Genomic DNA, 22,500 nt, shown 5'->3' with positions numbered 1-22,500 from the left:
AATGTGTTAGGCCTAAAATGCAAGCTGATTCAATGGAGTGGAAGTGCAAATTGTGTTCAGAATCCTTAGAAACTCAAAGTCAAAATTATTTACCAACTATCGTTTGCTGCATAGTCATTATTCCAGAATGAGTCCTTTGCCGTGTCTCTATGAAAATTGTATTTGTACTTTTCATTCATTTGATGCACTGAAAGCTCATGTATCAGGATCTCACAGAGATGCAACCAGATCAGATAGAGCAGTAGATGCACAGGCATATTTCCATGCCACATGTGCAACTTCAAGCACCCCTTTTCTGAGGCAACACTCTTTGGACATTTGAGAAGCCATTTAAGAAAGCATGAGATGGTAGCATGCCCGTTCAAAAACTGTAACTACCGCACAAATGTATATTCATCCTTTTAACGCACACAAAAGCAGAGTCCATGGAGGTAGTTCAGATTTTGATGACAATGTGGTGTCAGTAAATAATGATAGTACTCTGGTAACATCCTCTGCTGACTCTGTGGATGAAGGGCCTGCTCAATGGGAGAACTTAGGTGACCATGCTCAGGTTGAGAGTAACTGTGACGCAGAGGATCTGAGAGCCCAGTTGCACCTTCATTTAGCATCATTATTTCTAAAGATGCAAACTGTTCTTCACATATCCAACATGGCAATTCAGGAAATTGTAGAGCATTTGAATCCAATATTTTCCTTGTCCCAGCCACTCGTTAAGAAAACCATACGAGAGGTCTTACAGAGCCATGCCCTTGTTGTTACTGAAACATCTCTAGATGAGATAGTTAGTGCTGTTATGGACGACAATACTTTTGCTAGTGCAACGGCTAAAGGTGAGGGATTATCAAAGACTAAGAGACGGAAAACTCTTGTTGAAAAGAATTTCCCTGTGGTAAGGCCTGTACAGTATGAGCTAGAGCCACCACACACAACCGTGCATATTTCCATTCTTGAGATGATCAAGGAAATGTTCAGACACACAGACATTCTGGAGAAAATTAAAGAAACAAAAACTGCACAACAAGGCCATTACATGAGCCATCAAGATGGATCATCTTTAAAAAGTAATGAACTACTGTCCTCAGAGGAGCTGACGCTGCCTCTTTTGTACACCGATGATCTTGAAATATGCAATCCACTTGGCACGTCAAGAAAAATTCATAAGCTGAGTGCAGTTTACTGGGTATTTGCTGATCTTCCTAGCAAATACAGGTCAAACTTGCATGCTAGCTGCATTGTGTAAAGTTTCTGACATTGAGAGATTTGGCTATGAAAGAATACCTTGTCCTCTGTTAGGAGAACTCTTGAAAAAGATGGTGTACTTAACCAGAGGTTAGAGTATTTTCGTACCATCACTGGTTTCCCACTGGATGCCCTTCATGATCTTTTTGAGGGCATAGTGCCTGTAGAGCTGGCCCTGTGTGTTAAGGAGGTGATCCTTTCCAAATATTTTACTCTTGAGTATTTAAATGAAAGAATTGTGTCATTTCCATACCAGCATGCAGACAAAGTTGACAAACCCCACCCTATCCCAAAAACATTTGCTGGAAAGAACACAGTTGGTGGCAATGGTCATGAAAATGCTACATTGCTTAGACTGCTCCCTTTGATTATTGGTGATAGAATTCCTGAGGGTGTTGGAGCATGGACCGTACTCATGGATCTGAAAGAGGTAGTTGAGGTGATGCTGTCCCCATATTTTACAGAGAAAGCTATCCAGTTTTTACAGACAAAGACCATAGACAAATGTTGAGGGAAGTTTTTCCTAGTTTCTCACTCCACCCCAAACACCACTACGTTGAACATTATCCCAATCTCATACGCTGCTTTGGGCCACTTATCCACCTGTGGAAGATTTGATTTGAGGGCAAGCATCGCTTTTTCAAGCGTGTAGTTCATGACACACAAAACTTTAAGAATGTGCTGAAAACATTAGCAAACAGACAAAAGTTTATGATGGCGTACTACCTGTGTTCCCGTTCATTCTTTAAACCTCACCAGCAGACGTGTAATGTTTCCTCTGTGATGGTTTCCATGCTTCCTGATATTGCAAAGGAATACGTAGCACAAAAAACAGGCAGCAACATGATTTACAGAACATTAAGGGTCAATATTGATGGGAATGATTATGATGTAGGAATGTTTGTGTCTGTTGTACACAAGGGAGGACTGCCTCAGTTTTGCAGAATTGAACAGATTCTCCTTGTTAACAATGAAATTGTTTTCCTTTGCCGAGAACATACATCACTGTACATTGAACACCTGCGATCCTATGAACTTACATCAGGGAATTTGGCAGTTCACACCAAATCAAATCAATTGATGGGAGCACCAATGAGTATATAGTTAATAACTTGCTTCTAGAACACCTGATAATTGCATTGATTATGTTTTGCAGCAAGAAGAGGAGCCTGATCTCAGCGATACTTCTGTTGCCCTCCTCACAACTGGGGCGGACCCCTTCAGTACCGAGAAGGTCTTCGTTGTAGTTGAGGGGGAGGTTGTTTTGAGGGATCTTCCAAGGTTGGCTGATGTATTTATATTGTTGTTTGGACTTATCTATGCTGTGAATATCCAAAAAAAACTCATCCAAACATTCACGTTCATTCAGAAAATACTGATGTGTCTAGATGATAACAAACCATCGAATCTAAATTTGAAAAATGATTTGTTAAACTAAGCAGAAAGCTTCAAGGTTCCATACATTCCTGTGCTTCTACAGAAGGCTTGTTTTGGTTCAAAGGAGCAGCACACATATAAATGTCAACATTGCCCTGCTTGTTACAGGAAGCAGACAGTGTTTTCAAATGCCTGTAAACATTTTCAGGTGAATTTATTTAAAAGTAGGTAGTTTGATGTGTCGAACAAGTTATTGAGATTTTTTTATTTCTCAATTTATTTTTCATTTAGATTTTCAGAATTTAGGTCCCCTGCTTGACCACTAATGTCTCAGTTGCAAAGATTTAATTCTGCTATATTTAGGATGGCTGAGTTATTTGATTGTCTGAATTTTTCAGTTAAATTTTCTACCAACCAACATGTTCAGTTTAATGTTGTTAAAAAGCGGCCCTTTGTCTTCATGTCATTGTTTAAAACTTAATAAATATTTTGTATCAGTGGAGGTTGTATATTTTTTTGAGAATTTAGTTTAAATCTATTAATTATATCAAATCACTAATCTTAAATCTTTTGAGTAGTTTTAAGTTGTGTAAAGTTAAATGTATTAGTTAGAGTAAGTTTGTTGAACTTAGCTTCACCAAGTGTGATTGAATTAAATTTAGTAAGTAGAGGTTAAAAGATATTTGTATATATATAATATGAGTAAATACAACTTACTATTTTGTTATTCTTTCATACATTTTGAGTCCAGTTGAAATATAGTTTTAAATTAAAGTGTAATTAAAAAATATATTACATGTACTTAAATTTTCTTAGGTAATCGGTTACAACAAAAGTTTTGAGTACTCTGAACTTATCAGGTTTTACAGTGAAGCAATCATAGCTTTCAAACTCACCAGATGATGTAATACAGATAATCAAAGTTGACATGTCGAATGAAAATAATGAGGTGTACGGTATTAATACCAAGGTATCATCTATGATTTTCAATCAGTGTTTAGTGCAACATTATTTTCCCAAGTAAAACATTTTCGCAAAATTTTGTGAGCAGGGCCGCAGGGAAAATGCAGTTGACGCTTTGGCCATAACAAGTCATGACCGACTCAGCTCAGCAGTAATACTCTTTGGATTTGTGTATGATTTTTCAACTCATATTTGAAGTCTATATCTCATTCCATGTTTTGTTTTATTGCAGCTATACAGGTCCTGTGGTTGACGGCAGTCTCAAAGCCCAGAGAGAGAACCCGGAGATGTCTGTACGCAATACTGACGCTGGCCTGCGGGGGGCGAAAAAGAGGCTGGAGCAGCTGATAAAGGTTAGGAGTCCCCCTTTCAGAGTTTATACAGGGTATACCACTCTCCTCAGAATACAACATTCAATCCAGTGTCAATAGAGACCGTTTTTGGGCCTCTGGCTGTAGATGGAAGGGCGTTAATAATATAACGGGGAACGACAATAGTACAGAGCAGGAAAGGGGAATGGATCGGGCAATGCTGCACTGCTTGACGTAACACTCAGGAGTTTACAGAGTTGAACCATGGGGAACTCTGGGTAATAAAGTACATTTATTTCATGTTTTGTGAGGGCACACTGAATCATCTGAGGTCGAGCCAACAAACAAAATCACAATGTTGAGGCCTGAGAACTACTCTATGGAAGAAACATTATTGAGTCTGTAACGCATTGAAAGAAATCGTAACCCAATTCAGGTAAATTCAGAGCAGCACAAAGGTTATTGTTGTTCTTCCCACCAATCAAGTCTCTCCTTTGTTGTCCTGCCACTTGCCCTTTTTTTCTTTTAGTTTTTGCACATACAGGTTTACACCTGACTTTGATGTGATGCCTTAAATTGCACATGCCTTCTTATAAAAGGCAAACTCCAAAAATGTGTTTCTAGTACTCTGTACAGCACCCTACACAGCTGTGGCTGTTGGGGTTAGGGGATCGCGCAGCACTTAAATTTCTGTGTATGTTGCACAAAGTCACATTAAATAGCATAGGATAGCAAAGCATGGGCTCATTCCTACGCATTTAGTCACCAGGGTCCTTATTTATGTATTTACCAGCCCTGAGTCAAGGACCTTAAGCTACTCCACACCCATGTACTGTTCCACATCTTCAGCACAGATCTCCATGACCTCCATGGATAATCTGTTTTTTATTGGAGATTTATCACAGTACCCGAAGCCATGTGTCGGTGACGGGTATGAAAGGCCCAGTAAAGGGCTGTCTTAGCAGCTAATTCATTTTATCACTAGATCCCACCCCAAAGCATTCCTCTCTCCCGTCCCCAGCACAACGATTGATTCAGTACGGTTTACAGCTGTGAGCTTCTCCGTGTGACCACACCCTGCTGGCATCTTGTGGGCCTTTATCCTTTCCTTAGAGGTTCGAGGTTAGCGTGAATGTGTTCCCACCTGTTGGCATTCATTTAGTGCTCGCTGTCATCTCTTACTGACACTGTTCATACTGCTGACAAGGTGCTCCTAAGGCTAACCACAGGAATCCACAGCAGCAGCTCAAGCTATGGTTAAACAGAGAGAGAGACCCAACCCGATCTGATCACTCAGTATCATGGATGCATCATCTCTGTGTGTGTGTGTGTGTGTGTGTGTGTGTGTGTGTGTGTGTGTGTGTGTGTGTGTGTGTGTGTGTGTGTGTGTGTGTGTGTGTGTGTGTGTGTGTGTGTGTGTGTGTGCGTGCGTGCGTGCGTGCGTGTGGTTGTACCAGCATGTACATAGGCTGGCATGCCTCATTTTGTATCTCATCTGGCTGTTGGTTGAAGTCCCCTTTCATGACTTGATAAGCAAATCAACCTGAAATTTGTGGTGGGGGTTAATTCAAATTTATACATTAAATTGTCTGTACACAAGATTTCTGCCCGGCAATGGTTGCGAAGACAACAACTCCCATGATCCCACGCTACTTCAGAGTCCGACGTCATCAAACTACGTATTCTGTTATTGTTTTGTTAGAGCGAAGGTTTAAAGCAGGGGAGGCTCTCTGCTCTTAAGGTGATGAACAGGGTGCAGTCTACAGCTCACCCTTTCATATGGGCCATTCACCAGTTGGCATATTTAGTAAGATATTGAGGGGAAAGGTGGATGGTGCACTGAAGGTCTAGATGCCGCTGGGTTTTTCCACAACAACCAGCCGGCTACATTAGACCACTTAATAATTCTAGTTCATCTCCCTGACTCATTCGACTCTTCCTCTCTCTCTCTCTGCTGTGTGACCCCTGCTGTTATGACACACATCATCCAGGGTGATACAACTCTGCTGACAGAAGCATAAATTACAAAACAGAGTTAGAGAGAGAGAGAGAGAGAACAGATGAATCCATCCTCCCTGGGGTTATTCCCCCCCCGCGCTGTCAGAGAACTCTCCTCTGGGCTCTGCCTCTGTTCTGGGCTTCACCCCCACCTGACACGCCCGTGTTCCTCCTCCAGCGTGTTATTATACTGCCCTGCCCCCCCCCCCCCCCCCCCCCCGACAGAAGGCTCTGCTTTATCAACTGAATACATCACACCATCGTATCCCCGTCTCCAATAGCAACAAGCAATGCCCCAAATGGTCTAAAATAGGAGAATTTACCAATTGAATGTAAAATAATTCAGAAGGAAGGTCTGGTTGGCCTACGTCTTAAGTGTGTTGTGTATAGTTAGGTTGGCGTGTTTAACATGTTCTGTATAGTTATTTTAGTTTGTTATGTTTAGTCATGCATGTTGTGTATGTTAGCGATGCATGTTTCAGACTTCTGTAGCTCATGTACAGTAAGTAAGCTAGTGTTTGTCTATTGCTGCTGGATTCGCTGTAGCTATCGGATCTCCCAGAATACCTGGGTCACACATTGGCCTTCAAATTACATTTCTCACAAGCACTTTTTCTTATTGGAACAGAATCCTCGGTCATTGTTCATTATTAACATTCGATAAACTGCACTGTCGATAGCTAGTCCTGATTGAAATAAAACATTACTGTGACATTGTCTTTTAAAAATTAAATAGTTCAGAACAGGTGTTCAACAACATCAACATTAGACTCTGCAGAGTGTGCCACATTATCCATGGCAGGACGTATCAGACCACCTTAGTGTTTGAGTTCAGAAAGACAAGATGGCCCCAATTACCCTGGCATCTCCTCTCTGACCTCTGTCTGCTGGTGTTTGTGTATTGATGTGTTTTGTTGCTAGTGACTGAGGAGCACACACATATTTCATTTATGCGTGCACGGTTGCATCATGAACAAATATGCAAAGCAGATTGCCCTGAGTGTCCTATTTTCCTTGGGAATACACTACAGCTCTCTACAACACTCTGCAGGCCAAGCTTCTGTAAATGATTGTAATAGAGGCATTAAAGCCCATGGTTCAAATAGTTGTTATATTGCCGGCAATGTGAGTGGTATTGCTTGTTGTTTTTTATAGTAATTTTTATATATATGTTATATATATTTTATAGTGCGTGTGTGTGTGTATCTCTGTGTTTGTGTGTGTGTGATTCTGTATCTGTGTGTGTGTGTGTGTGCGTGTATGTGTGTGTGTATTTGCGTATGTGTGTGTGTATCTGTGTACGTGTGTGTGTATCTGTGTGTGTGTGTGTATCTATATGTGTGTGTGTGTGTGTGTGCATACGTGTATCTGTGTATGTGTGTGTGTATCTGTGTGTGTGTGTGTGTGTGTATCTATATGTGTGTGTGTGTGTGTGCATACGTGTATCTGTGTATGTGTGTGTGTATCTGTGTGTGTGTGTGCGTGTGTGTGTATCTGTGCGCGTGTGTGTGTGTGTATCTGTGTGTGTGTGTGTGTGTGTGTGTTGCCTAGGACCTGCTGGGGCAGCTGGGCTGGGCCAGCAGGGGCAGAGGCCAGCAGGAGGAAGAGGAGGAGGAGGAGGAGGAGGATGGGAGCGGGCAGAGAGAGACAGGCAGCGGGGACGACTGTGACGATGAGGACGGCTGCGAAGGATCTGCACAGGACAATGGCAAGTCACTCAGTCACGCGCACGCACGCACGTGCACACACACACACACACAGACCCCCTTTCCCTACCAGTGGTGGAAAAATAACCCCAGGGAGGACGGGTTCATCTGTTCATCTCTCTCTCTCTCTCTCTCTCTCTCTCTCTCTCTCTCTCTCTCTCTCTCTCTCTCTCTCTCTCTCTCTCTCTCTCTCTCTCTCTCTCTCTCTCTCTCTAACTCTGTTTTGTAATTTATGCTTCTCTCAGCAGAGTTGTATCACCCTGGATGATGTGTGTCATAACAGCCGGGGTCACACAGCAGAGAGAGAGAGAGAGGAAGAGTCGAATGAGTCAGGGAGATGAACTAGAATTATTAATTGGTCTCCTGATTGATTCATCCCTGGGCGTGGGCTGGGGTGTTAGGAAACATACATGGATGACGTACTAACCCTCCACCCCACCGCCCCACAGCAGCATCAGGAGATCATTAATGTGGCTATAATTAACGTCATGATAAGATATGATTGAATACCAAGGCCTTTACGCTTTGGGGTCGTAAAAAAACCCAAAAAGGATTTCTATGATCTTAATACATTTGAATTCATTGGAAAACAATTCTGTTTGAGTGCAGTTCTTCTTCCAAATTGTGTCTAATCAATCAGTGGTTGAAAACACTTTATATATATATATACATACATATATATACACATACATACAATACATACATACATACATACATACAATACATTTTTACATTCACACTACAGGTGTATTTGTGAGAGATGGTCAGGTGAGGAGAGCTTCCATCGGTCCTTAATCTCTCTCTCCTATGGAATTCAGCGAGATGAAGCCGATTGATTTTCTGTGCTGCCCCCCCAGCGCTATGTGCCCCCCTCAACCCCCCTCGGCGTCTGAGCGTCGATAATGTAAATGTAATCAGCTCTTCTTGGCGTCCCCTCTCTCCTCCTCACCTCCCTTCTGCTCCGTGGTCGTGTAATGATGAATAATGGAGATCAAGGCCGTTGCTTGGCATCACTTTCAAAACATGAAACCCTGATTCATGTCTACGTCAGTTGGCTTTATATTAATGTGTTTGTTCCATTCTGATTCATCCTCAAGAATGCACCATTTGCACTGAGGTCGGCAACTTGAGTTGGACTTAAAATGCAAAAAGACAAGTCAACGATTTTTAAGCATTTTCTAAATGGGGTTAGTGCAGAAAAACATGTTTTTTTTTGTGTGTGTGTGTGTGTGTGCAATCCTCGGCATGGATCAGCGGGCGTGCGTGTACGTGTGTGTACCTTTGGCAAGGGGCCTCTCCATCCCAGTAACCATGGTTACCGTGTGGTCTGCCATCCCAGAGGACCCTATGTGATGACAGGGTGGAAACAGATATTGCGGTGTCTGTGAAACGTGGAGGGGGGTCAGTGAGGCAGGTGGGGTGATTTGGAGAGCCAGCAGCATGATCCCACACACTGTGCTCTGGTTATCTCCCCCCCCCCCTGTGTATTACATCACCACTAGAACCCAGCCCTTATCACGGGGCAGCTGGAGAGCAGGGTCATATGTTGACGGTATCAGAGTCCACCGGCAATGGGAAGCAATGTACTGGTCAACAAAATCAATCCACGGGGGCGTGCTTTTGTGTAGCAGTCACGTACGATCCAAAGTGAAGGCTTACACAATGGTCTCTGCAAATCCGTTCCTGTAGACTTCTTGACCCTTGTTTCCATTATTCTTTTGCACAACGCTGTCTGATTTGATTTGGTCCCCTTGCATAATTCTGATTGTGTTTGGCTCAGACTCGCATCAGTCCTGTTGTGCGAGTCCACTAAAAACTCTAACTCAAAGGATCATTTCTGGATGTTTCAACTTTGACCCTAGCTATTTCATCTATCTATTTCATATCATCTTGGGTCTAAGTCAATAATGCAACAAGGATCTTGTGATTCAGTGAGACTGTTGACATCTTGTGATTCAGTGAGACTGTTGACGTCTTGTGATTCAGTGAGACTGTTGACATCTTGTGATTCAGTGAGACTGTTGACATCTTGTGATTCAGTGAGACTGTTGACAGCAGAACGGGCTGTGATGTCACAGTTTATGGGACAATAGTGCCTCATAAATGTACATCCCCTGAAAGTGCTGGTTTCTGCCACTGTGTCAAGTTTTTATTATAGGTATCTGTCAACATTATGAAAATAATTACCCTTTTTTTTATACCCTTACCGATAAATATAACTTTATTCTTTACCATTTTGACACGCTCAGTTTGTCATTGTGTCTCAGTCTCAAGCCATGGTCTGGCTTTGAATTCTCCTTTTTCCGCTATGGTCAAATACAATCTCAATCCCCCTTCACTAAAGATCTTTCAGATATCAACGGGCTACACTTTCATAACCCACACAACAAACTCTTGCCAGCACACCTCTCTTAAACCTTCAGTCAGGTTGTCACCATTTTCTTCCTGTACCCAATCAGCGCTCTTGATTTTTCAGAGAGAGACTTCTCCTTCTTGAGAGACCCAATAACAAACAGACCGAATCAAACCCACATTGCTATTGGTGCGTTTTACTGCCGTCACCCGTGCATGTGTGCACAAATGATTTAATGGTATATTTAATGGTATCCGTGTGTGTGTGTTTGGGTGTTTTGTATCTTTGGGTCCCTTCTCAGACACGTGTGTGTGTGTGTGTATTTGTGTGTGTGTGTATCTTTGCGTGCCTTCTCAGACACACGTGTGTGTTTGTACTTGGAAGAACGGGTGTGGAAGAACGTGGTCTATTTCCAGCATGTGGCGATGGTTAATAGGCAGTAGAGATAGAACGCTAGATCCCTGGGGAAGTGATGGTGCTCATTAAAGAATTACACATGCTCTTTCATGCTCTCGCTCTCTCTCTGTCTCCATCCATCTCTCTTTACCTCCCTTTCTGTTTCTTTCTTTGGCTTTGTTTGGTCTAAGGGCTAATCATGGTGAAAATACATACAAAGATTTGATCTGTGCATGGAATTTCTTGTGAATAGACAAATACAAGAAATGAGGCGCTACACTTGCTTGCTATTCATCTACACTTTCTCTCTCTCTCACACACACACACACACACACACACACACACACACACACACACACACACACACACACACACACACACACAGTGTCCTCTGCCTTTGCATGTCCTTCTCGTCACCTGTCTCTCTTCAGTCTGTTTGCCAACCTCGCTGGATTTCATATTAATGAGTAAGAAGAGCATTTCTGGAGGTCAGCCCATAGCCACGCTCGACCTTGCTTTGTTTACACCCCCCCCCCCCACACACACACACACACACACACACACACACACACACACACACACACACACACACACACACAGAGACACACACACACACACACACACACACACAGCCAACAGCCAATCGGCAGAGGAATGCCGATTGGCTGTTAACCAATCATGTTTTGCTTTTTTTATCCATTAACCTTAGTGTCTCCGGACACTGAGAATACTTGTGATGGTGTCCTGCTATAATCCTGCTGGAGTTGTGATGGAATATGGAATCTGGAGAGGCTTCTGACAGTAACTACCTGAGTTACTGTGAGATGTGTACTAAAATCCTTACAGCAAACTCAAGGGAGGATATTAGATCACTGACCATCTGATCATCTACTCTGCAGAACAGCCTGTATTATCTATCGGGAATTCTTTCAGGCATTCTGTGTCTTCAGACAGGGAAAATAGCAAATCTGTAATGTATTATTTGAAAGGCCTGTTTTTCTTCCTTTGAAGCATTGCACTGGGGTTGTGTGTTTCTGAAGGTTATCAGCAACACTTGTCCTGCAAACACACAGGACACGGGTAAGAGACCACACATTTCCCTTCATTCACTGGATGTATTGTACTAGACTGGAGTTTTGGGACAGGAACCATGTTGGGAATTCCCATGGATTTACATTAACTTGAAACACCAAGTGTAAATAGATCTGATTTGTGCCAGCATGACAGCTGTACAGGAAGGTCTATGGTTGACTTTGTTGACGTAAAAAACAAAAAGTTTGGAAGCAACAGACAGACACACAGCTGGTAACCTCTAGCGCAAGGTTTCTTTATTTCTTTCTTTTGTCTGTTTGAATCTGTTAAAGAAGTATTAGAAACATACATGAGCGTGTGCTTAAGTATTTGTGTGTGTGTGTGTGTGTGTGTGTGTGTGTGTGTGTGTGTGTGTTGTTGCCTCTAGAGAATTGAAATCCTCATTACTGATTCAGCTGGGAAGGCCAGGGTACATTTAAGGGAACACACGCATACTCACAGAAGCTTTCAAGGTCACTCTGAATCATTTGCATGCGTGTTTGTGTTTGTGAGCATCAAAGATGGGCATAATGACACCTCCGCCCACTGCAGCCCAGGCCTCTGATATGAAACACCATTAAAACATAATTTTATACCACACGCGCACACACACACACACACACACACACACACACACACACACACACACACACACACACCTTGAGGGTTAAGTTCTCTCATTTTACTGAGCCCATCAAAGCATAGCTGACATTCCTTCTGCCTCGATTTGTACCAGGTCTACAGACAGATAAATGTGCACAGATGCACTCTAACACACGCACACACACACACACACACACACACACACACACACACACACACACACACACACACACACACACACACACACACACACACGCACACTGGTGACCCAGGGTAAATGACAGGTGCTCTGTGAAATGAGGTGAATTCCCTTTCTAGTTTGCACAAGTCTGACTTTTTCATAAAACCAAGCTGACACGCAGCGTGTTTACGGCCAAACAACCGAGGCCCCCCTACTCATCACGCTGGGACACTGTCTCGTTGTGCACCGAACCGCACCCCTCTCCCATTCCCCAGCAGGGGCTCTCACTCCTGGGGGGGCGACACGCCGACAGCTGACTAATGACCCTCTCACATCCGTCTGGTACCCGTTTCATCTTGTGGTCCCTGCGTGTCCCACCTGACGTCCTGAACCTCGGGTGAGAAAGCTCATTCACAATGCCCAGATGCTAATGGTACATTTGTATGCAGCAATGTAAATTGGTATGTTATAATGCCAAAAGTCATTGGGAGCCCTTTCAATGTCATGGGGAGGGGCTCTATCTGATAGACTCAGCAGTTCACTGTGGTTACATCCCTCACATCCTTTCATGTCCGGGACCATGGGTGATGCCAGATGACATCACTGTAGAGAGCCGGTATCTAGCATTACCAGTAACCTGGGGGGGGGGGGGCTCTGTCCCACAGGCTAGTGGGTGTATGGTGGAGTGTAAATAGGAATGACCTGAACACTGGAACTATAAAGGTCTGTCCTTTTGGCGATCGCACCCTGCATATGTCCCTCGCCAATCCTCACCCACTAATGTTCTCATCTTCAGCACGTTTGTCGCATACGACAACAAAGATCATGCAATTAATGACAGATTGACTCACACATACATGCAAACAAACACAGCATTGGTATCATAAACACACACACACACACTAGTCATTGAGAGAAAGGTTAGAATCCCCCTCACGCCTGTCCAGTGAATCTGTCATGCCCACGCCCTGCCATGACAAGTGTGTGTTTTTGTATGCAGGGGTGCGTCTGTTTGTGCGTGTGTGAGGTACCAAGGTTGCGTTTGAATGCATGTATGTACGTATCAATCTGTCATGGATGACATGTTCCTTGTTGTTGCTACAAGACAAACACACTGAAGGGAATGTAGGAGGCGACACCTCAAAGCCTGTGGTAACTAACACACACACGTACACGCACGCACCAACGCGCGCACGCACGCACGCCTACTTGGTCTACTTCGTTAGTTAGGCTAAGATCATTTGCTCTATGACATACTTCATTAGATATTGGACTTTTGCACGCGGAATGCAAGAGTAATTCTGTTCTGCCGTATTAATCCACCACTCTTTTCTCCAATGAGAGCCCCCTGGCTTGAGCAACTGAAACACAGACGGACACTTCCAAGTTGCTCGGGGCTAAAAGATCATTAGGCACTTGGACAGATGGTTAATTGATAAAAGCCATGATGGGATCACTGTGTTCTCTCTCTCTCTCTCTCTCTCTCTCTCTCTCTCTCTCTCTCTCTCTGATGACTAATATCTTAAGTATTGATATTAGTCATCATAGCACATGATGTTTATGATTTTATTCAATATGGTGTGTGTGTGCGCGTGCGAGAGAGAGTGAGCGTTTATATGCTCATGTTAACGTCTGGGCTCATTCAGGCTCTGCAGAGAGAATCTCTTTGTCTATTGTACTGTGAGACAATGGCTCCTGTAAGATGCAGCAGTATCATGTTTCTGCGCAGACAGGTGTGTAAGTCTCAGTCAATATGTCTGTTCTTATTCCCATGTCATTCTTTAACCATTGTCATTATTGTGGGTTAGGTTTGGAGTTATGACTTTGTATCCATGGCTCACCTGGTCCTGTATATAAGGACCAGTCCATCAAACAGTCCGATCTCCTTATGTAGGTGTTAGGTATGCCGTCATGTTTTATGTTCAGCTGCTCTGAGAATTCTCCTCACAGAAGATAACTCCAGAGGAGCGAACAGGAGGGAGAGATTGCTGTTGTTGTGTGTGTGTGTGTGTGTGTGTGTGTGTGTGTGTGTGTGTGTGTGTGTGTGTGTGTGCGTGCGTGCGTGCGTAGTCCTGTCTTCGTGTGTGTGTGTGTGTGCGTGCGTAGTCCTGTCTTCCTTCCTAATTCTTTCATACCTGACTTCCCCTCAGCAAGGCTTGGAGGACTGCCAACACCAAACACACACGCCTAAAAACACACACACACACACACACACACACACACACACACACACACACACACAAGAATTGGAAGGCAGCGAAGCAGCTGTTTACGTGCAGCTGTGTGCCAATTAAACACAGCAAGCAATTGACATGTGTTCCTGTGTGCGAGTCCTGTGTAAGCAGAATCTGTATTCTGTAAATGAGATGTATTTATAAGTCCTACATACAGTCACACAGACATCAACATGGTGCCATTCACAAACCACCAATAGGATTTTACATGCGTGTGCGTGTGTGTGTGTGTGTGTGTGTTTCCAGATTTCAATGTGCTGTTTTGGGTTTTGAGTTGTGTTTTAGATGCAAGTTCGATTCTTTTCTTATTCAGCTTTAGAGGTTCTGGATCGGATGAAGGGACAAAATGAAAACTGGCATAGACACAACAAACATATAATGATGACTGGTCCCAATGTGGATGTGGTCAAAACAAACTGAAACATTGAACCAATGATGATTATGACCCACGTTTGGTCTCTTCTTTAGTGCATTCCATTGTTCCCTCGGTTTAGTTTGATGTTGCAACTTCCAGGCTCATTCCTGAGGATTTATTTTATCCTTCTTTATTCCTCTCTCTCTTTCTCTCTCTCTCTCTTTCTCTCTGTCTGTCTCTCTCTCTCTCTCTCTTTCTCTCTTTCTGTCTGTCTCTCTCTCTCTCTCTCTCTTTCTCTCTGTCTGTCTCTCTCTCTCTCTCTCTTTCTCTCTTTCTCTCTCTCTGTCTGTCTCTCTGTCTCTCTGTCTCGCTCTCTCCCTAGGTCACTGTCCATGTTACTGCCTGTTTTAATCTCCTTCTCCCCCCCCCTCCAGGTGAGAAGGAGGCAGGTGGGGCCTGGCCTTCTCTCCGCCCCCCCCCCTCCCCTCGCCGCCCCCCTCCTCCACAGGTACGTCAACGCCCTTTCTCCTTCAGATTGGACTTTACTTGACGTTACTATTCAAACGTCTTTTTAGTCCTATAAAGGTGAAGAATTTAGGGACATAATAAGCAGAAACGGAGTTGGCAGAAATGGAACTTAATATTCGTCAGCACATTTCATCAGTGTATAATAATAATATTAATAAAAATAAGAATTGCCATGCTGCACTGCTGCCTGGAACGGACGAATGGCTCTAGAGAACCCCTGTTTTCAGTTATCACCATGGCTACATCCATTTGTGATTCTTTTTGAGTCCTTGGAGCATTATAATGGCCAATGCGCCACACACTATAAGTGTCCTTGAAGATTAACCCTCTCTCGGACGCAGACGTTGAAACCCACAGCCAGACGGTGCTGCACACATGCACACACACACCGCAGCGCTATATATAAGTGTCCGAGCAGCTTAACTCTGGGTGTGAGTAAATAGACTGTCACCATGTCTTATGATATCTACAGCGTCTCCGGTGACGATGACAAAGATACCCGGTTTAACCGATTGATTTGCAATTCGCCAATAATTTACCTTGGTGTGATAGAAAATGGATATTGCTTTTATGCATAATTGAAAGACCTCCTGGCCCCTTATAGAATACAGGCCAGTACAGGTCACCATCGACAGTAGAAAGGGATGGGAAAGGGGAAGATGTTCTACACACTAGACCTCCAAAACGACCCTCTTAAAGCTACATCCACCAAGATTCTCCAGTTGGTTCTTTGATATAGACTTTAGACTTTATGTACTTGTGACTTGAAAAAGTCACAAGTACATGGGCCGCACACCAACAGTTAAAAACAGATGGACAACAAACACAACAACGATAACGTGCAGACAGGATATGCAGACAAAGTGGGACTGGATGGAGGGCTGCTACGGCTGCGTTTGCCATAGCGAGCCCTCCGGCACAACAGGGACCTGTACCTGCGTCCAGAGGGCATGATGGTGAAGTGGCAGTGGAGTGGGTGTGTGTTGTCCGGTGCTATTGTAAATATATATTTACCTTGGTGATTCTCCTCTCCCTCCAGGTGGCCGTTCTGGGGGATTCTTCCTCCATCTCCACGGCTCACCTTTCACCTCTGACCCTGACCTCCCTGCTCTTCCTGTCTCTGCTCCTATCGCTACAGCAACCACTCTGAGTGGGACGATGAGCGTTTAATGAAGACTGGCAGAAAAGAATAAAGAAAGGAGAAGAGGAAGGGACAGTGACAACGCCTCAGTAGAAGTGTGCGTCTGTGGTTGTGTTTGAGGGGACGGGTATTAGTAAGACACGCATGATGAAGGCACGCAGGAAGAGGTTCAGCAGAGAGGAGAACATGGACAGAAGCGGACTCCATTTTGTGTTGCAGGCATGTTCGGGACGTTTCTGGTAGCCCATAGGGAACCCTGCTCTCAATCGAGTCTTAGTTGCCCTTTATACACGGACGGCCCCGTCAGAGGACAAGCTGTCCACTCTGAGGACAAGCTGTCCACTCTGAGGACAAGACGTCTCGTCTGAGGACAAGATGTCTCGTCTGAGGACAAGATGTCTCGTCTGAGGACAAGATGTCTCGTCTGAGGAACAGATGTCCAGTCAGAGGACAAGCTGTCCACTCTGAGGACAAGACGTCTCGTCTGAGGACAAGATGTCTCGTCTGAGGAACAGATGTCCAGTCAGAGGACAAGCTGTCCACTCTGAGGAGAAGCTGTCTCGTCTGAGGACAAGCTGGCAATGATTCCTGCTGTGGACGGCTGTTTTCTTTATGTCCTATTACCTAGCCTACTTACCCTCTTGTATATATACACGTTTATTTAACATTGTTTAATAGTTTGCACAGCACTACTGACTTTTTGAAGACAAATGTAAATACACATATTTATATGTACAACTCTATATTCAAGCAATTGTTTGTTGTGGTTATTCTCAGTCACACACTTGGAACTGTCTAGTCGCAATTTTTCAATCTTCATGCCATATAGCATCATTCTATGAATGTGATTAACCCTGAAATACTGGTTTCAGTTTCTGAACAAATAAACAAAAAACATTATGAAATTTATATTTTACTGTTCGGTCATTCAGAATAAGCGGGAATGCAGAGTTAAAACAGGTCCATTTGTCACAATGTTTTCAGACTGTTGGTTGTTCTATGAGAGTTTTTTGAAGCACAAATTAATTTTATTTGTATTTCTAGTCCATAGTATATATAATGTGGTAGTTCACGGGAATCAACTTATTTTCACAACAATGGTTGTGAATGAGATCAAATAAATGTGGTGTAAATGATCTGCAACTCTTACTAGATTCTAGCTGCGGCTAACCAATACATGGCACTTATTTGAAAAAATAAATACATTTTAATTGGCAAAATTTGAAACAAACGTGTGTGTGAACTGGTTGAGGTTTGTATAGCAGGGATTATCTGCTCACTTAATTATCAATTGAGAACATCTGTTAATGCACTTATTTCATGCACTACTTCAAGGTCTTTTCGCGTTATTTGATGCTTAGACCTATTTGATATTCAAATGCGCACTTTCATGTAATCATCTGAAATACGTTTCCAAGAAATACTTTTATTTGGGCCCAGCCCAAAATCATAATTTTTTTCAGCTAGTAACAGATTCAGATCACTTTTTTAGCTAGACACAGAACAGGACACAGAATCTGTCATTCAAATTCAGCAATATTTAATTACTCACTACTAATTAGATTAACAATCGGGCCTTGAGCCAAACCTCTCATACCACTAGTGGAAAAAAATAAAAAAGTGATTGGCCAAAAAAAGGATGAGAAAGCAGAGAGTTGAAGATGCCGAGTTGAAAGGGTGTAAAAGAGTGAAAAATGGGGGGAAAGTGAAGAAAAACGGGGAGGGGGGAGCTGGCAAATGATCTAAGGTGTATTTGTCTGCCGGCAGCGGCCTGTCATGCAACAGCAGATGGAGGCTTTGTGAGGAGGAGAAGGAGGAGGGCACAACTCATTACCTGCTGATGTGTCAGAAACAACTTTAAACGCATTAAGGTGGGAGGCAAAATCTGGACTGATTTTTGGGATGCTTCTTGGGTGGAGCTTGGTTTTGTAGTCTTTGTAATCTGTCTAAAAAAACTGGTAACAAAGCTCTAATTTCTCTATTGGTCTGGTGCCAAAGAAATCTATAGGCCTGTTATTCGTACCAATCATCACTCATATTACAATTGAGTAAGGGTTCTAATCTCGCTCTCTATGTAAATGTCTGGCTTTTGCATGAGAAAGCAGACAATGAAGTATTTTCCTATTCCGTCTAAATCAATATCTCAAATTTGAATTGGTCTACTTTTTGGACCTGAAGACAGGTGGCGTCGTTTTGCAGTTAATCGGCGAAACTCGCACGGGATACGGGCTAGAGATGGGAGAGAGATAACAGAGAAGCAGAAAGAAAGCGAGAGAGCTTCTTTTTTTTTAACCTAAGCAGCGCACCGACCACAATGTTCTTATTCCTTGGTCTGATGGTGTTGTCGCCGGTGTAGACCTATTCGCCTCGCAACCTATAGTCACACCTCTTCGATTGGAAATTACTATCTTACAATTAGGCCTACCGCTTTTCATTTCCATTCCTTTTGCAGTGAATATTTCTTTGGAATATTGAGCATTGTTTTGGATCTGTGATAATGAGGACTAACCGGTGGATTGCAGCACTCGATTGGAGCCATCACAGCTTGGACTGAGCTACACCTGCTCTCCTCCAACCAAGACATCTCCCGTGTCTGGAGAGGAACGGTACCGCCAGAGGCGCGGGTGTTCCAGCCCACCGTGGAAGGACGTGGCCGCTCTCCCCTCCCGCTGCAGGCTGCACGCACAGCGGACCGCCGCGTCCGTTACTTCTCCTTCTGCAACCTCACCTTTCTCCTGGATCTTTCTTTTTCCATGATTGGAAGGGTTGCGCTGCTACTCGAGGGCTTTCCCCCATTGAAGTGAAAGGGATCGCCTAGTCGCGTTGCATCTGACCACAAGAGTAGGCTTCACAACTGTGAATAATTGTTTAAAACAATAGCAAATAGGTGACTCATTCGCAACCTGCCACTATAAGGATAAGGCGATTCCCCACTGTCGAGCTATTTGGGGGTAGAATGTTTCTCTCGTGGACTTTGGTTGTCTGGGTGTGCCTGGGTCCCGGTGTCCCGGGGAGCGGCGCCGCCAACAGCACGAGCCTGAACGGCAAAGCCCGGAGCTGCTCCGACCTCCGCCAGTTCTACACGGGGAAAGGGTTCACCCTGAATGGGGTACCTCGGGAGGAAATGTCCGGTAAGTGTACAGAAAAGGCCACCTTACCCTATTTTGTCCCATTTTAGGATGGTTTATTTGAAGAACACAAGTAAAACAAACGTTCCTACAGCCGTATGGCGTTAACCCGTGAGCGTCTCTGCTGGGTCCCATGCAGGTGTGCGCCTGGATGAGATCCATTGTACAAACGGTGTTTTGAATTCGAGTCTATTGTTCTGGTCTGGCCGGTTAAGACTCGCCCGTCCGCCAGATTCACTGTATGTTCTCCTCCGACACTTTTTTGAGGCGAGGCTGAAGATCTTTAATGCAGTCTGTTCTTCAGAGCGCTTCATTGTCTGCTCGGGCACATGTCCAAGTATGCGACCACGTGTCCTGTTAATAGCCTTATTAGCGGTCCTAGGGTAAGCCTTGTTTATTTTTAATTATTGTTTGGGGTGGTACCAAACAATACTAGGTTTGAGACATTGATCTCGCTGTCCACTCTTTGGTGTCTGGGGTGTAATGTTGCAACAATGGCCCTTTAACGCTGTATCTATTGTTTATGTACCCTGTCAATTTGCGTGCGTGCGTGCGTGCGTGTGTGCGTGTGTGTGTGTGTATATGTGTTTGCTCACTGTGTGTGCATGCTCACCTCGATAACAGCCAGTTAATCTGACATTAATACATATGCAATAGAGCGATAAGGGCGGAGGACACTTTTATTTACAGACAAATAATAACCACACAGGGCGAAGCATAATTATCTCGATAGCCTTACGAATAGTTAATGGTTATTATAACCCTTATTAAAAAATCTATAAATATGAAAAAATATTATTGACGTTCAGGTGTATTTATCTGTATTTTGATACTCAGAAAGTATTATTCAGTCTTTCTGGCAGCAGTACGTGGTGAAAATCCGGTTTATTAGGCTTTTAGTAGAGCAGACATCACGACTGATGTCGGTTCTTCCTGTCCCTCTCTCTCTCTTGAGAAGGCGATGAAATCAGCTCTCAATCTAAGACAAGTCAAAGTGATCCATAAAGGCCATTTAAGGATTCCAATTGTCAAATTGACCGTTTTTCTTGTTTTGGTTTTGCCAGCTAATACAATTTCAATCATCCAATTAAGAGAGATTGGTGCATCGTTCTCTGGATAGGAGATATGGAGATTCTGTCCTGGTTTGATGCTGGCGTCTTTCCTTCGTTCCTTCTCTCTTTTTTTCTATTTTGTTCTCTCACTATTACTTTGATTCTTTCTTTCATTCTTTCACTATATTGTTGTTTATGTCGTTCATTTCTTCTTACATTCTACATTAACTCCTCTCTCTTTCAGTTTTTTTTCACGAAAGCATCAATCCTTCATGAAGAGGATGAAAGAGATATAATACATGCTCAGGTGTGTGTGTGTGTGTGTGTGTGTGTGTGTGTGTGTGTGTATGTGTGTGTGTGTGTGTGTAGTCGTGTGTTGTGTGGGTGGCGTGAAGGTCATTTTGTGTTATCCTAGTGACAGCGCTCTTGCAAGGGCAGATGAGTAAATAATTGCTGTCTCGTGGGTCCTTGTGAGCAAGAAGAGTGGAAAGAAAGAGACAAAGGTAGACAGGAAGGGGTTACGAGAAAGAGACAGAACTAGTCTGAGCAGAGAAGGTGAGGGAGTGGTTGACAGAGAGAAAGAGGCTCCTTACTCTAACCCTGGCCTCTCAGTTGAACTGTTATTGTTCGATGGTATCGCCCCCCTCTATTTCCATTACACAATCCAATCTGTATTCAAATGGGTAAATCACTAGCTCCTAACCCCATGTACCTGAACCCCTCACCACCTAACCCCATGTACCTGAACCCCTCACCACCTAACCCCATGTACCTGAACCCCTCACCACCCAACCCCATGCACCTGGACCACTCAACACCTCCGTTCTGGTCACAAGGTTGGAGGCGGTCTGGAGAGGAGTTTCCCAGTTCTTAGCTTGTTCTTTTTTTCTTCCTTTTTGTCTACACCTGGTTACTGCAAGGTGTGAAGTACAGTTTGTGTGTGAGCTTGTCTATTTGTGTTTTTTTGTGGTATTATGATGCTGCAAACCAATTTACAAATAATGAAGTATCTCTCTGTAGTGGGAGGGAGACAGAGAGACAGAGAGAGGCCGAGTGATGGAGATCAACCCAGACACAGACCGACCATACCAACATAGAATGAGTCACCCTACCCCCACACACACTGGTCACTGCTGCCCCCCCCTGCCCCACCCCTTCAGACTCTCTGGCCTAGTTAGGAAACGGTGGTCTGGCACGTCGCAGTCCAGACACACTTAAGATGCACCAGCCTTTTTGGTTTATCTCCTATAGGGAAATTAACAAAAGATATTAAAAAAATCGTATTATTTTATATAAAGTTTATGTGTAAACACAAACCGTACTTATCTTTATTTTTCTTTATTGTGACCTACGTTTTTTGTCCACTATTCCAGAGAAGACTTCCCTTTTGTATATCTTAGAAGGAACCGCCCCTCCCCAACGAACTGGGGGCCTGTGAACGGATCCGTTTCTGTAGGTTGCTCTGGGTGTCAGGCTTCCCTGGGCTCTATAGCCCCGTGTAACGGGAGGCGCGGAGGTCGTGAGTCCCCAACAGCGGGAGGCTATTCTTCTGTCCTGCCCCTCACGCCTTTTGTCCCTGGGCTGTCAGGGCTTCCCTGTCGTCTGCACGTCTGCCTCGGTGCCTGCAAGGGCCACAATAACTGGAGCAGCCACGTCCTGCTCCGATGGCCTTATAGTGCGTGTGTGTGTGTGTGTGTGTGTGTGTGTGTGTGTGTGTCTGTGTGTGTGTGACAGAGAGAGTGAGGGGATGAGTACCTGCGGATGAGCATGTGTGTATTTGTGTGTGTGCGTCTGTCAGGGTGCTTTGTTTGTTTGCGTGTGTGTGTCAGGGTGTGTTGAAGATTCAATGAAAGCCAACACC

The 22,500-nt window shown here is 43.9% G+C and overlaps 2 protein-coding genes across 2 annotated transcripts in view; both read left to right on the top strand.

Moving 5' to 3' along the window:
- LOC307077982 (glypican-5-like) overlaps window positions 1-16,468 on the top strand; it is a gene marked incomplete at both ends in the record, with an annotated part of 32,450 nt that extends 15,982 nt beyond the window's left edge. Inside the window, 4 exons of the mRNA XM_079739504.1 lie at window positions 3,815-3,935; window positions 7,443-7,599; window positions 15,225-15,298; window positions 16,358-16,468. Coding sequence (XP_079595630.1) covers window positions 3,815-3,935; window positions 7,443-7,599; window positions 15,225-15,298; window positions 16,358-16,468 — 463 coding nt within the window. The remainder of the gene's footprint in view (window positions 1-3,814; window positions 3,936-7,442; window positions 7,600-15,224; window positions 15,299-16,357) is intronic.
- A 2,328-nt stretch (window positions 16,469-18,796) lies between these two features.
- The window catches only part of gpc1a (glypican 1a), a 26,934-nt gene continuing 23,230 nt past the window's right edge, over window positions 18,797-22,500 (top strand). The window contains exon 1 of the mRNA XM_079739242.1: window positions 18,797-19,590. Coding sequence (XP_079595368.1) covers window positions 19,416-19,590 — 175 coding nt within the window. The 5' untranslated portion in view covers window positions 18,797-19,415. The remainder of the gene's footprint in view (window positions 19,591-22,500) is intronic.

The sequence above is a fragment of the Pollachius pollachius genome (genome assembly GCF_949987615.1).
Source record: "Pollachius pollachius genome assembly, chromosome: 7".
In the NCBI taxonomy this organism is placed as follows: Eukaryota; Metazoa; Chordata; class Actinopteri; order Gadiformes; family Gadidae; genus Pollachius; species Pollachius pollachius.
The sequence above is the reverse complement of the archived record's forward strand: the minus strand, read 5'-3'. Positions and strand labels throughout refer to the sequence as shown.